This window comes from Eptatretus burgeri, chromosome 15 (assembly GCF_056783735.1).
Source record: "Eptatretus burgeri isolate ZD-2024b chromosome 15, Ebu_testis_v1, whole genome shotgun sequence".
Lineage (NCBI taxonomy): Eukaryota > Metazoa > Chordata > Myxini > Myxiniformes > Myxinidae > Eptatretus > Eptatretus burgeri.
Window position 1 is genome coordinate 33,393,274 of NC_140975.1, and position 16,178 is coordinate 33,409,451.

At 46.1% G+C, this 16,178-nt stretch overlaps 1 protein-coding gene across 1 annotated transcript; it reads right to left on the minus strand.

Annotated features, from left to right (window-relative positions):
• Nucleotides 1–8,834: 8,834 nt before the first annotated feature.
• On the minus strand, nucleotides 8,835–13,983 carry LOC147011889 (cell division cycle 5-like protein). Its single transcript, XM_085857407.1, has 3 exons — nucleotides 13,763–13,983; nucleotides 13,469–13,681; nucleotides 8,835–9,071 (listed from the first exon to the last, which is right to left on the minus strand). Exons 1-3 carry the CDS (start codon nucleotides 13,943–13,945, stop codon nucleotides 8,958–8,960), a joined length of 510 nt encoding a protein of 169 aa, XP_085713533.1. The 5' UTR covers nucleotides 13,946–13,983; the 3' UTR covers nucleotides 8,835–8,957.
• Nucleotides 13,984–16,178: the final 2,195 nt, after the last annotated feature.

A 16,178-nucleotide genomic window follows, 5' to 3' on the forward strand; every position in this document is an offset into this window, starting at 1 on the left:
GCACTCCCACATATAAACAAACATTTACTTGCATGAAAAGATTCACTGCCAATCATATTATGAGAAGAAAATTGATTTTTTTTTTTTTTACTATTTTCCAGATGTAACTCGACGACAATCTTGGATTTGGCCCCCGAAAAGTTATTTCATATTTTGTGACTTAACCCTCAAATATAACAATCTGGAATGGTAATATGACATCCTTGACCTGGAAAACATATTTTGACCCAAAAATCATAAAAATCGGACATGGAGAACCAAAGATATGCAATTTTTGATATACTGGAAGTAGCATGGTGGCCATTTTTAATTTTCGCATCTGGCTGAGTTAGCCCACATTTTCACGAGGTTCACCCCAGCTCATTTTAATCAGCACCCTCAAATTGACAAAAATCAACCTCCAAACCTTGGTCCCGGAAAAACAGTCACAGGACCCTATTGTGGGAACTCTACTACCAAGACTTCAAGAATGAAGCTGAAGAATGTCAAAGTTGTACCAGTGATAGCTGGACCTCCAGGAATGATGACGAAGAACCTCACAGAGATATTAAACATCAGGGTAATACCCCTGGGTGCTCACCTGGTAGCAGTTGGATAAGATAACCAGGCAACCACTGGTAGGCATGGATGACCCACAAAATATACAACGGAGAAGAAAGTAAATACCTGTGGATCGTTTGTTTTTAATGCCATGAACAAACCTTGGTACATCACGGGTGATAAAGGTTGTGGTCAAGTTTCATCAAAATTGTGTGTGTGGTTTCAGAAAAGAAAGCAAATACATTTTTTTGGGGGGGGGGGGAGGGGTAACCCTCCAGTCGAACCCCTTAGACCCTAATGTTGTTTATGTCTTGAACAAACTAGTACATCACAGGCGGTGATGATGGTGGTCAAGGTGAATCGGAATTGTCTGTAGTTTTGGAGAAAAAAAGTAAATACATATTTTGGGGGGCAACCCCCCTTAAACCTCCTGAGTCGCCGACCTCCCCATATACGACGTATTAAAAAGATTTTTCTAATGTCATGAACAAACTTTGGTATGTCATGGGTGATGAAGGTTATACTGAAGTTTCATCACAATTGTGTGTATTGTTTCAGAGAAGAAAGCAAATACCTCTTTGGGGAGGGAACCCACAGCTCCCCCTCCCCACCCCCATAAACCCCCCTCTGTAGACCCCTTCAGACGCCGTTTTCTTTTATTAATGCCATCACATGTGATGAAAGTTGTGGTCAAATTTCATTGAAATCGTATGTGGAGTTTGTGAGAAGAAGTTGCAAGTGTTTGTGGACAGACGGATGACACGCCATCTTGTGAGCTCCCTGGAACTACTTTCCACATGAGGTAAAAACCATCCCTAGGAAATATGACAAAAGAACAACAAATGGAAGCTGCCCGGACTCAGCGGCGATCCTGAAGAAAACCCTCGGCACAAACTTTGAGAACAGAAAACGTCACAGCTTGGTCCATGAATCGTGACCCCTTACCAAAATGAAGGTGGATGCTTTGAGCCTGCCCTGGGAGGACTCCATTCCACATTCTGAAACACACACACACACACACACACACACACACACCGAGCTTGGGGAAGTGACCACTTCAAAGCACTCTGGGTCAAACAGGTGAACTGCTCTTTTCGCTAAAGTCTCAGGGTTATTGTGCTGTAACGATTCTGGAACATTCTGGAGCACTGCTAAGGACAGTCCAAGGGAATGTGCACTGAGGGACATAGCCACAGCAATGAAATGCAAGTCGAGCAGAGCACGTCGACTGGTGTTGAAGAGCAGTGGTCAGCTCGGAAGGCTGGGGCTTGGCCTGGAAGTCGTTTTTCAATTTTTAAAAAGTCATTGCTTTCATTGCATTTCCTCTGTTTTGAGGACCTTAATAATCGGACTGTTTTCTTGCCACATCCCAAGATTTCTCAAAGGCTTTTTTATGTGCCCCATGTTTCAGGAAAACAAGCAGTTTTTTTGTTGGTACAATTGCCTCTGTACTCTCATGCTTGTCAGCCATCAAAAAGATCAGCCAATCCCCCGTATGTACCAGTCGACAACCTAGTGTGGAAGTTTGAACTCAAACATGGAATGACCTGCCAAGTTAACAAGGATGAGGAGGGGTTGAACTACAGATAAAGATCAGGTTAGGTATGGGAGCATGTGCCAGAGCAGCACGTCGCCGCATCCACTTTCCGCAGGTACTCCAGGGGCCTCCGTCTGGCCATCCCCCAGGAAGATGCCTGGCCCATCCCCATCTCCTTGAGATGCCAATCAACCTGCTGCAACCACGAGGCACATGGTCGGCCCATTGGCATCCTCCACTGAGGAGACTCCCTCGCTGAGAGAATCTGGTGGGCAGGATCAGAGTCAGGAAAACGAGCCACATGTCCATACACCCACAGCTGACGCTCATGGACGATGCAGGTAACAAATCTCATCCGAGTCTCTCAACAACCGCTCGTTGGACACAAAGTCCGACCGGCAATAGCCAAGGATTTTCCGAAGAGACCTGGTACCAAAGGAATTAAGTGTCCGTCTCAGATCCTTGGTCAGAGTCCAAGTCTCGCATCCATAGAGCAAGACTGGAAGCACCAAGGATCTGAAGACTCGGACTTCGTCCTCCCGCACAGGTACCAGCAGCGCCACACCCCATTATCCAGAAAATCCATGACTCCCCAGGCCCGACCCAGACGTCTATTGACCTCTGACTCACAGCCAGCAAAGACATGAATATCACTGCCAAGGTAAGTGAATCTCTCCACGACCTCAGCATCCTCACCACAAACAGACACAGACAGGACAGCAGCATCCAAGATGTCATTGAAAGCCTGGATCTTAGTTTTGACCCAGGAAAACCGTAATCCCAGTGGCTCCGACTCCTCATTCAGCACCTCGAGGGCCCCCAAAAGTATATCTAAAGTCTCCACAAAGATGACTGCATCATCTGTGAAATCAAGGTCAGAGATCTTGACATTCCCAAACGATGCACCACAGCTTGATCTTTCTGACATCCTCCCTAAAATCCAGTCCATACAAGTGCTGAAAAGAGTGGGGGCCAGTACACACCCCTGACGAACTCCAGTAACAACTGGAAATAAGTCAGAGATGGTACCACCACACTTCACAGCACTCTCAGTACCAGAGTAGAATTCAGACATCAGATCGATCAGTTTTGGTGGCACCCCACATAGACCAATAATCCTCCAGAGGGCATCCCGATTCACTGAATCGAACGCTTTACAGAGATCAACATAGGCTGCAAGCAGCCCCTGCCGAAACTCTCGTCTACGTTCAGTGAGGACCCAAAGAGCAAGGATACGGTCAATCGTTGACCTCTTTGGTGTGAAGCCTGACTGCTCTGGATGCTGCTGCTCAAGCAGATGGTGGTGAACCTTATCAAGAATTATCCGAGCAAAGACCTTGCCTGGCACTGAGAGCAGCGTCACCCCTCGGTAGTTGTTGCAGTCTTGGCGATCACCCTTCCCTTTCCAGAGAGGGACAACAAGGCCCCTCTTCCAATCAGTTGGGATGATGCCTGTGTTCCAGGCAGAGCACAGAACTGCATGCAACGACACGAGTGCAGCATTTCCACCAGCCTTGAGAAGTTCGGCATGGATGCCACAGATCCCTGGAGCTTTACCCCATTTCAATCGGTTCACCGCAGCCCGTGTTCCCACAAACGAAGGTGGACCACAGTTGATTGGAGCATCAGAAACAGGGATTGTAACACCTCTGACGTCCAGCTCGACAGCTGCTGGATCAGCCCGGTACAACCGCTCAAAGTAACCGGCCCAGCGGGCCTTCACTTCGGACTCCTCTGTTAAGAGCTTACCACCCTCTGCTCTCACTTCAGTATACCGAGGGATAGGCTTGGATGAACGCATTGCGCAAATTCCCCTATAAGGAGGACGAGAATCACCTGTCCACAGGTGATGCTCTACCCCCTCACAGATTCCTCGCACATAGGCCTCCTTGTCCACCCTCAGTGCACGTACAGTTTTATGCCTCGGCTCCCTGAACAGCTCAGCTCTGCCATTCAGCCTGGCCCTGCGACTCTGGTCAATGGTATCCAATGTCCCTTGAGACAACATTCTTCTTTGCCCTACGGTGAGTTCCAAGACATCCACCGGCAACATCAAGGACGGTGGTCTTGAAGGCACTCCACAACTCTTCAGGACCTCCCAAAGCACCCAGACCCCCAAATCTCTACTCAGCTTGTTCGCAGACTCCTCAACTACCCTCCAATCCTTGAGCTTGCCAACATCTAGCCAAGGCTGGGATGGTACCATTCTCCTGGATTTAAGGTGCAACTTCAGAGTTGCTACAACAAGCCAGTGGTCAGTATTTAGGAACTGAGCACTCCGGTAAACCCTGCAGTTCTGGATCATCCTCTTGGCGCAGAATGCATCCTTCACGGTGAGATAACTCGCCTCAGTCGGAGCATAAACAGAGACCGTGGAAATGGCACCTAAGGAGTGACGAATCCTTAGTCTCATAATACTGTTACGGTGCTGGGGTGTCGGCCCAACCGACCGCTCTGACGGAGCCGCAAGTCGAGTCGGCCCGACCGATCGCCCGGAATATAAATCGCCGCCCGGATAAGTCCGAGTTGACGGGTCCTTGTATAAGAACCAAAATACGCCAATGGGCAGATCACGTGGGGTAGGGTCGATTTCCAATCTTCAATGTACCTAAATACCCACGTGATCCAACTACCGGGGTATTCCACCCTCGACGGAACTCGTACGGAACAAGCCGCTGAGGCGAGCCTGTCCCGTGCGCGATTCCGAGCGGCTTAATCGCCGAGAACCGTCGGTCCAAATGTCCCCCTTTTATGGCGAACCAACGGCTTTCTAACTCCCAACACACGAAATGCTCAGTCAATGAAAGAATCGACGCGACGAGCTGAAAACATTTAACAATCGGGGTATTTATTAATAATAATAGGGAACTCGGGAAGCACGTAAGAGCAGACCTATTCCGACTATACGAAATGCAATGCAAAGATTTACAGCACACAAAACACTTAACAATTTCCTACTTATTAGACGGGCCCACGGACACACGTACGCACGCGCGCGCGCGCGCACACACACACACACACACACACACACACACACACACACACACACACACACACACACACAAGTTATGGTGGCTGAGGCCTTTAATAACGGGCTCCAGCTCAGAGGACAGGTGAGCTGAAACCCAGAACCTATCTCGAACCTCTCCACCTCGTGTGGTCTTCAAGTTGTTCAGACCCGGGCTCCAGCGAGAGAGAGTTGGATCCAATCGCCGTGAGCCGCGATCCTTCCCGAGGTCCAGCGAATCTTCGCGTTTCTCAACACGTGCTGGTGAGACGAGGCGCCCACCTTCCCGTCGATGCGTCGCTTCCCCGAGGAACCACCTCCAAGATGAGGTCAATGAGTCGCACCAAACCGGGAATCAAACGGAGAAAAAAAGAGCTCCACGAACCAAGAAGAAGAAGAAGCCACCATTCGCAGCTCAAGCCGAGCAACCGGCTCAACTTTCTTCCAAACAAAACAGCTCTCCAAAAGCCGACCGAGCCAAGCCGTGGCCGAAGCTCTGCTGAACAACTCCTCTCCAGAAGCAGAAAGCTTCCGAAGGCCTCAACCCTAACCCAAGCCAAGCAGGACCCGACGGCCTTCTGAACGACTCCCCTCAACTACCCACTCCGACGAAGCAAAAAGCTTGCTACTCAAGAACAAAGAAAGGATCTCCCCTTGTTCTCCTCCGCCCCCTCCCCCACGCCCGGCATGACTCATGCCCTCGTGATCCATCTCCCGCTCAACCACGGGTGGGAGGGAGTTGTTGATGTCATGAATCACGGGACGGAAGGGCTCTTCTTCCTCTTCGCAGAAGAGGGGGGAGGGACGTCTCCATTGTTCGTTCCCTAACTATTAAATCGATCCGCAGCGCATCTAATCGCTTTCTGAACATTTAAACAATGGAAGGTGAGCTATCTAGGGAGCATGCACTTATCGACATAGCTGACAAAGGGAACCTGTATGCTGTGTGCAATCGAATTCCAAATTCGTAACAATACACTCGTTGACCCGTGTTACCTCATTATCATTGGAGTCAACTTATGGGACACAGCTACAGCAGCTCCTTGGGTATGGTAACCATCAGAGCGACCAGATCAATAGTAGGTGTAACCACCCACCATGATCTCGCCGCAATCCGGTCTCCGAACCTCAGAGAGAGCTGCAATACCGAAGTCCAAACGCTTGAGCTCAGATGATAACAGAGACAGATGATCATCCTCTCTTAAGGGGCTGTCACACCTTGACGTTTTAGCCAGTGTATGGCAAGGTAGCAAAATGTATGTAAAACGCTGGCATACGCTGAACTATTGATCTTTAAAAAAAAGTTTTGGGTGTATAATAACATGTTGGACGTATGCATAACGTATTAGTAATGTACACAGAAAGTTTCAATCACATATAGATAACTTATACCAACGAATGCTGAGCGTGTTGTCAGCATTCACAACCTATGCCCAACAATAGTCTAACTTATGCATAGCTCGGCAGCGTATCGCCGATGATCACGTGGCGTGGGCAATTCATAGGCTGCGGCTCGACGATTCAAATCATAACCGCACTGGACATCGAAGTGTGAAGCCGCTGTCACACCTTGATGTTTTAGCCAGTGTATGCCGACGTATGAAAAATTTGCCGAACCAAGCTGGCACAAGTCGAAGACGTTATGGGTAAGATTTGTATACGTTAAGAGTATGCTGAAGCATGCTGGCATACGTCGTAGTACGCTGAGAACGTCGACAAATTTTCAGCATGTTGAAAATTTCTCGACGTACTCGGCGTACGACACACGTTCCGCATACGCTGGCCATAAGTTGAAGGCACGTTACGCGATCGTTGACACACGTCGACACACGTTACTTGTAAGTTACTCATAAGTCGAAACACGTCGAGGTAATGGTTAGCGTCAGTGTTCCAGACTCCCTGGTTTTTTATTTATTTATTTTTTTCTTCGGTATGACGGTGATGTTAACACTTCGATTTCTAGTGCGGTTATAATTATGCGGCCAGCGTTATGCGGAATGTGTGAGTCATACGCTGGCATACGTCAAAAAATTTCAAGCAAGGAAAATTTGTCTAACAGCTCGGCGTACTACGACGTATGCCAGCGTGCTCTTAACGTATACAAAACTTACCCATACGTATTCGACGTGTGCCAGCATTTTAGATAAATATTTCATATGTCGGCATACGCTGGCTAAATCGTCAAGGTGTGATAGGGCCTTTAGGGATGGGACATTCCAGGCACCCACCCGAAGGGACCGCCTCAGGTTAACCCAAGGAGACCGATGTCTGGTGGATGACACCTCAGCACAATGCGACACACTCCCGCAATCTGACCCGGGAATGTTACCCCGTAGTTTCCCTCCTATCATCAAAGATTGGAGGTCCCGAAGGCTTTGCCCCAATCCCGTCATCCGGTGAGCTGCACAGGAGGTACTCCCACGGAGTGGGTTCTCAGATTTCTTTGCGTTTTTGCGTTTTGCGGAATGAAGGGTTTTACGGTGGCCGGAGTGCAAATCCTGCCACCAACCTCCTAATAAGAAGTAACCCAACTGCAGGAGGACGTCCGTAGACACAGTTGGGCACTAGATATGGATGGCCGTTGGCTCACAAGGAGCTCCTAGGCCCTTTGACAGGTTTTGTTTTTAATCCTGCTGGGTGTCCATATACAAACACCCTCCTCATCAAAAAAAACCTGGTGGGTGAGACGGTTTAGTCGCCGACAACCCGACCATGGAACAGGTTAGTACAGGTTTAAATGATACCTGTAGCAAGTCACAGATCTAATCTGGCCTGACCTGATTGACAATTGACAACCTAGTGTGGAAGTTTGAACTCAAACATGGAATGACCTGCCAAGTTAACAAGGATGAGGAGCGGTTGAACTGCAGATAAAGATCGTATGTTCCACTTGTGGTCGAAGACCCCAGGTTATGCAGCCGTTCTACCCAAGAGCAATTTCTCCCATGCAAAGTCAAAATGACTTCGGCTTGAGAATAATCAGAGCAACTCCGGTTGAAGTAACCAACCGCAAAGTACATACAAATAAGGTTTCTTTTACGAGATATGAGGGGTATTCACCATCCACAACTACATTGAGGCACACAAACTCAATGACTGAACACAACCACATGAAAACAAAAAGGAAGGTGATTCATCAAACTTGAATTTTTGACCCTTTAAGAAGTCTAGCGGAGAGCATATGGCTGGTCTGTGCCCATTTTAACGGCTGTTACACTGAATGTGCTTTACTTAAAACTTGCTTTACCCATACTCGCCCTCTGGTTGACAAAAAAAAAACAATAAAGAGGGTAAATTCAAGCAGTTTTAGTGAACAATGTAGCTGCAAATGTGGAGCAAAGAAACGAGGTACAGCTGGAATCGGAAACGAATCGCAAACAATTACAATAGGCAGACAAAAGAACAAATAACTTATTGTCTGTGACGGAGTGGCGACCCATCTTGGGTTGGGTCTCGGCCATGGAAACGTTCACAAGTCGTCATGGATTAACGGAATCTCTGGAAAAAGGTACGGTCATTGATGGATTGAAGGACTGAATTTATTGTAATACACAACCACTGAGTCTTTAGGTTTTGGAAAAAACAAAATGTTTAAAAAATAGTCACCTGTACTAAAGATTCTCCGCTGAAAACTTACATCACGAAAAATAAACAAAACATCCACAATGAAAGAGATTAGGGTTAGGGTCTGCTTTAACCTTTTGCAATGTGTCGGCCAACAATGGCAAAGAAGTCAATGTTGCTGTGATATTGAAGAAAGAAAAAAAAAAAAAGGACTGAAGAAGGTGGTGGTTGGGGAGGGTGGGGGGCAGATAGGTGAGGAGGGCACTTGGTAGATCGACCAATGAGCGAGAACGGCAATGAACAAGCACTTCATGCTGCAACTTTGCCGTCGTCCACCTCGTCTTTTTCCCGGACCAATTCCAAGTATTTCTGCTGCAGTTCTTTCTCGCGTTCCACCTGACGATTCACATCTTCTTGGAGGGCCTGTGAGCAGCAACGCTAGAATTAGCAGCAGTTGAACAAGGGGAACCACCGGAGGTGAACAGTCATCTTGTTTATGAGTGTAAACTTGAAGGATTCACATGATCAGGGAAAATAAACCGAAAGGCAATATATTGGTATTGTGTGTCCATGTTGAGAAACGTGTATTTAAAAGACGGCTAAAAGCACCAAACCATGGCAGATCGTAAAACAGCCTTTTTACAGACATTTTACCCTGGATTTTTTGCGGGGCTCCATGCCATCATGGTTCCCTTGTTGAGGCAATGTTTTATGGCCGGATGCCCTTCCTGACGCCAACCCTGGTCGCCTCTTACAACACACAGGGATATGGTACACCTATTCTAACCGGGGCATACACCAGAACCAGTACACTGGTACTCATTTCGTCGACCTCAGAAGGATGACAGGCTGAGTTAACCCCCTGGTGTTAATTCAGTGGCCAACGGGGCTCAAACTCAGGACACTAGGATCCCAAGCCAGCCACACTAACCACTAAGCCAATACCAGGCTCTATGGCAGATCGTAAGCGTTTATGAATTTCATTAAATTAAAAATACTTCAAGAATACAGAAACAAGACTCACATGGGTATGATCTCTTCTCAACCATCAAAATTTGGGCTGGCGGCTCAGGCCCAGTTCAGCCAAAAGTTTTCCCATTATTAATGACTGGACTGAATTGTGCCAAGTCGGTACATTTTTGGTCGCAGACAGCATACACAATCAGTATGGGTCAGGACAGATGAATTGAGGCCACAGCAGAAGAGTCGTGTATCAGGTGGAAGAAAAAGAACAAGAGCAAGGAGGAGGAGAAGGACGAAGAGGAGAAGGAGACGACGACGAACAAGAAGAAGATTACTTATTTTTGGAAACAAAACAGTTGTAGTTCAAAAGAGCTGTCTAACCTGGGTTTGAATCTCAAATAATCTACAACCTGTAACCCTGGTGCAATGCGTGCAGAATGACATCAATGTGCGTGCTGTCCATCGGAAGGACGTTAAACTGTTAATGGACCCGTCTGCCAGAATTGGTCATTGGTAGAGGTTAAAAATCCCACCGTGCCATCCGCGATGAGGAGGCAAGTTATCATCAAAATTCTGCACCAATTCTAAATTCCTGCCACCTTCACTCGAACGTCAGGCAGTTTTTTTCAGAGTTAAATTGTTTAGTTTAACTGTCTGAAGTCCATGTTGATAGATCTGCATTGCGATGGTGTAGTTAGAAATCCCAAATATTTTTCGTCACGACATTCCACAAACGATCTTCCGCTTACTTTCTCACCCACGAACGCATTATCCAAACAGCCCCCCCCCCCAAACCATTTCAAACCGCCTTATGAGCACCTGCAATAAAAGTTTGCGCTAAAACCAGAGGCTTGTGAGCCGATTCTCTTCACGAGTGCCCTGAGGGCCGTTTCGTGAGCATCCACCGAAGAATGTCACGCCGAGACCCAGCTTGGAGGTGACTCCTCCCATGGACGAGGGGATTGGAGCAAAGTGAAGGGGATTGGGGTGGAGTGTGGGGGGGATTTGAGGTTGTATATAAGGATGCCTGAAGAGCCACTCTGGGACAGAAAGGTGTGAAGGAACGAAGGGGGGGGGGGGTAAAAAGGCTGAGAGGACCGGAGAGATTCAAAGCTTGAGGGGGTCACAGACTCTGTTGGGAACTCGATCGTTATTGATCGCACAGATGCGAGGGTCCTCTAGTCTTTCCCTCTTTGTGTTCTCTCTGTCGTTCCTTTCGCTTCGCTTTGTTTTCTCGCGTTTTCTTTCACTCTCCTTAACCCTTTACCGTTAATTTCTCGGCACATCATTTGTCTTCGTCATTCATTCTTTCCTGTATCTTCAGTTTCCGTCCTTTTGCTTTCTTCCTTATCTCTTCACCTTTCACCCTTGCACACCTTCGCTTTCGTGTTCCCACATCCAATAGCTCCGTAGCTGGACCCTCTGCCCCATATAAGACACCCGGGCACAATGCCGGGAGATGCATTAGATACGTGCCGCGAGTAACGTCACTGCCCCACGGGGAAACTCCTGTGCTGCAGCTGGGCAAATAGCAGGAGGGGAATGGAGCATGGGGGGAGGGTCCCGGTTTCAACCAGGACATGGGGGTCAGAGTCAACAAGTGTAAGGTGTGCATGGGGTCTGTCCTGTCCCCATCTATTTCTTTCTATCTCAACTTCTTTGCCAATCACCCATCTCTCCCTTCCATATTGGATGCATGATGCCAAATACTGTATTGTAGTGTTAAGTCATTGATAAGGTTCCGATGGTGGGATGGTCATGTAGGGGATAAGGGGGAATGTATACGTGCTGTAATTATTGTACATATATGCCATTCCATTGTTTCCTCTGCTTGAAAATACTTGTGTGGCCTGCCATTGTAAATGCTTTTATTTTTGTTTCTACCACTAAATGTCATTTCTTTAAGAAATCGTGTCCTCACTTGTGCTGTTCGTACTGATGGCGGCATAAGACTGCGAAGGCGTTTGGCAGCTCGGATTTGTTATCCAAGTTCGATCTCAGATGCGGTTACGTGACGTTGGTTCCGCTCGGCCGACTGAGTAAGGTCTGTTACGTAATCGCCAGCATGGTACCCGCTTGCACTTGGGCATTTGTGTATGTTAACACAACTCTATGCGTGGAATCCCGTGGGAAGTTCTGGAGCGAATGGCGATCGTGGTCTCTTTAAGACACGTCGTCCTCTCGGAGTTATCCAAAGGCAACGCCGCAAACCATCACAATATTTACACTCTGTCTGCCTGTCTGGCAGTCAAAGAAAACTTAAAATCATTCCAAACAGGAAACATTGTTTTTAAGGACATCATAAAGGACACAACCAACAGAAAAGTGTGGTGTAATAACCACTGCGTCAATGGCAGTAAACTTCCACAAATAAATGATTTATGTGACTTTTACAATCTTTATTGTATTTAAATTTAATTATAGACTTGATCACTGGAGAACACAAATTGCTTTTTTGACACTTTCAAAACCCTTCCATTTAGCAGTACTTGAACATGTTAAACCGGGTGTTGTATAACGGTGGTGTTTAATACTGCTTTAAATAATGGGGTGAAATAAAAGTCTTCCGGCATTAGTTGGTGGATGTTCAATGATTCCACGGGGTCCTTTGCGAAGAGTAGCCAGACTATCGCCGGCATCATAGCCAAATTCCTGCCCAAGCCTACAGAAGTCATTGCATCAGTGGCACAGCCATGCCCTCAGCCAATCATGCGACCTTACAGCCTTGTGCTGCATACGAAAGGAGAATAAAAAGGAAAGGAAAGGGGGGGAGAGGGGGTTCGCGAAACAAAGCTGGTTATGCAGTATGTTTTGTGGACAAGTGCCTGAGTACAATGAAATAAACAAGGAAATCAGATGAGGCCATTCAGCCCATCATGCCTGCACGACAACACCATAATAATTTATCAACACAAGATCGAAAGAAGAAAATACAGTTTAAACGTTTTTGTGTTTTTATTATTTATCTATTTATTTTAAGTTTTTGTATTTTTTTTTTGTATTTCTTTGTAAAAAATAAATAAATAAATATATCTATACATATATATACTTTTTTTTTTCCTCAAGAGAGGGGCATGGGCTTGGTTAAAAACACACGTCAACCACACAACACCCCATGGCGAGACCCCCACCAACAGCACTCCGTACACAATCACCCATCAATAATCAAGCAACCTAAAAGTCTTATCAACATCCCCATACCAGTCTGTCTCCATAACTTCCAGGTACCTATCTAATTCTAATTTAAATTTATCTACTGTTTCTGCTACCACTACCTTTCCAGGGAGACCATTCCATGCATTAACTACTCTCCGAGTGAAAGTACCCTGCCTTGCTACCGTCTTAACTCTCTTCTTTACTCTCAGGCTATGGCGCCTGGTTCTGTCACTGTCTACTCTGTTGAATAATTCATCTGCACTTATTTTATCAATAACTTTCATTATCTTAAATATCTCTGTCATATCTCATCGTAACCGCCTCCTTTCTAGTGAATAAAGCCATGTCTCCTTCAGCCGCTCCTCATAGCTGAGTCGAGCAAGGCCCGGAATCAATCTAGTAGCCCTGCGCTGAACCCTGTCAATGGCATCAATGTCCTTCCTGAATTGTGGTGACCAAAACTGCACACAATGTTCTGGATGTGGATCATATTTTGTGTGTCCAGATCGGATAAGTATGGAAATGCATCCTACGTTCTGATATGAGCACATAGCTCATGATGTTGAGACATTTATTGTACTATAATTATTAACTCCTTCGCACGAACCTTAGACACCCCAAAATAAAAATATAAAAAAAATAAAGATAAATAAAATTCTTCCATGCCCATTGTCGGACTCAGTCGAGAAGGTCAAACCTGCCTGTAAACGTCGTGGGATGGCAAGTGCCTCATGTTGGCGAAGCTGCTGGAAGGTATGCAGCTCAATATCGACAGCCTCAAGCTGTTCTCCCAGCTCTGATAACTGCTTGGCTAGGGACAATGCGCGTGACTGGTATCCACCGCACAACACCTTGAGGCGCTTCTCGAGGCGGGCTGCACGGCGTGCCTCAGTTGTCATGTGTCCACGGTAGATCTACGAGAAATTGGGACGTTTAGTGGTTAAATCACTGCATGTACTCAAATTATACAAAACAAACACACCACAATTGCACACCTCCAAGCGTTTCTCCAATGCCTCAACCCTTTCCTTCTTGCTGGCCAGGCTGGCTCGAGTGTAACGGGCTTGGCCAGGTAGGTACAGCACTTGTGCGTAACACTCATCCCAGACCTGTGAGTAAGATTCTAAGGATAAATCTCCATGGGCCATGCCGGTGCGGACCACCTCCATCTCGCGCATCAAAAGTTCTCGGGCCTGAAATGTTGCAGGAAAAGAAAATGAAATCTGAAATTGCAGAACAAGATTAGCACAATTTAAGTGGTGTGGATAACTGATATTCTTGGGGGGTGTGGAGGGAGGGGGAGTGAGGGGGGGGAGAAGTGGGGTGCATTCTAATAGCTATACAAACAAGCATGAAGTGTTTCAGTATAGATATTTCCATTAGGTCATTTTTACAAAATAAATACACGAGGCACCCCAACATACAAGATGGCTGCCATTATTTCAAAATTGCCACCAATTTCTTAAAAGCAGTCAGCCACGATCCTGGATGGAGAACCAGTATATGGACAAGTGTGAGTGTCAACATAAATGCACTCCCTTGTTGGCAAGGACAATGGCAATTAATGATGACAGCACTACTGTGCCACTCAGCATGGGGTTCAGTGTTAGCTAATTCCCCGCGCATGCAAAGTGAAAAGTGGGATTAAGCAACTGGTTCATGTCCATCCATCTGTCTGTACATCTTATCAGTTTATGATCGAGGAAGAACATATTTAGATTGAATGGTGTAATTTGAACAATAATCGGAACATGAATAGGAAGACAAATTTTTCTTTTTACTATACCTTGGCTCAAAATTGTTCCCAACCACACATGCACAGAGAGGAGTGTGATAATGTTTTAAAAGGAAGGCGTTGCCGTTCATGGGTTTCCCCTTCACGGATTCATTCTATCACGATGAATTTATTGAGGCAAGGTTTGCAGAACCCCAAAAATTAAGATAAAAACGGAAATGCGCTCAAATAATTGTGAATTCGCAAACTATTTTCCACATTTATTCATCGAATTTATTTACATGGGACTTTATCATCATTATTGTTAAAGTTAAGTTTCATGATCTTAATTAATAACTCGAGAATAAACTTTATTTTATGTTCTTAATACAGTAAAATGAGCCTGGTATTAGCTTTACAGAGACGCGACAGAAGTAAATAAACACCTTAAATTTATTCATTTCATCTGTATAAAGCAAGTTTTACTCAGTGATTTGTACCAATATTGAACTATTTATTTGCAGAAACGAATTCCTGGGTCTTGTACCACAATTAACTATGCCTCAAACCCAAGGAGCACATGACCTTTGCAATTTTCAAAGAGGACAAATTGTTGGCAAATAATAAGATGGAGTCAGCCAGCGTCAGATAGCTCAAAGCCTTGGCATTCCACTTTCTACAGGCAATCAGGTGATTGTGCAATTCACCAGCGAAGGCAAGGAATCCACAGCTTCCCCTTCTGGTCGACTTGGGCCCTCAGAAAGGTGTCTTCGAGCTGTTAAGCGGTCCATTGAGAAAACTCCCTGTTGCAAGGCACCAGATGTTGCAGAGGAGGTCCAAGTTAGCTCAAGAACTGCCGTACAGTACCTTCATCAACTGGGCTATTATAGGAGAGCAGCGAGCAGAAAACCTCTTCTTAGACCAGCCGACATTCAAAGGAGGAAGAAGTGGGCTGACGAGATGGCCAACAGACCCTTGGAGTTTTGGCAAACTGTCATTTTTTCAGATGAGTCCCAATTTGCTCAATTTTCTGACAGTGGACATGAATGGGTCTGGAGACTTCCCAGTCAAGAGGTTTCTGAACCGTTTGCAGCCAACTGTCAAACACGGTGGTTTTTCAGTGATGGTGTGGGGAGAAATCTGGAGTGCTGGTCTGTCAGAGCTTGTGAAGTGTGTTGGCAACATCAACTCTACGATATACACATCTATCCTTGAGGATGGACTTCTCCCCGTCTTCTCCACTGGTCAGATGATCAAAAGCAACACTCTGTTAATGGAAGATGGAGCCACACTGCAAAAAAAGACCAAAGAATGGCAGGACATAAATGGGATCAAATGATTTCCATGGCCAAGTCAGTCTCCTGACATGAATCCCATTGAACACCTCAGGGCCATGTTGCATCGAGCTGTGTGGGAAAAGTCCAGGAAACCAACATCATGGGCAGAATTGCTCAACATTTTGTGTGAAGCCTGGGCAGAAATCCCACAAGAGAAAATTTCGGAACTCGTTAGATCTGTGCCTGAAAGAGTAAAAGTGTTGAAATCTGCAAATGGCAAGTCTACAAAATACTAGTGTATGTATTAAAATTGATTCAAATGTACTTCACATGTTAAAGAAAGAAATTATTTTTAAATCATGGTGTCCATTTACTTCTGTAATGTCTTTGTATGGTTAAGGTGGCAGGCTTAAGATCTTC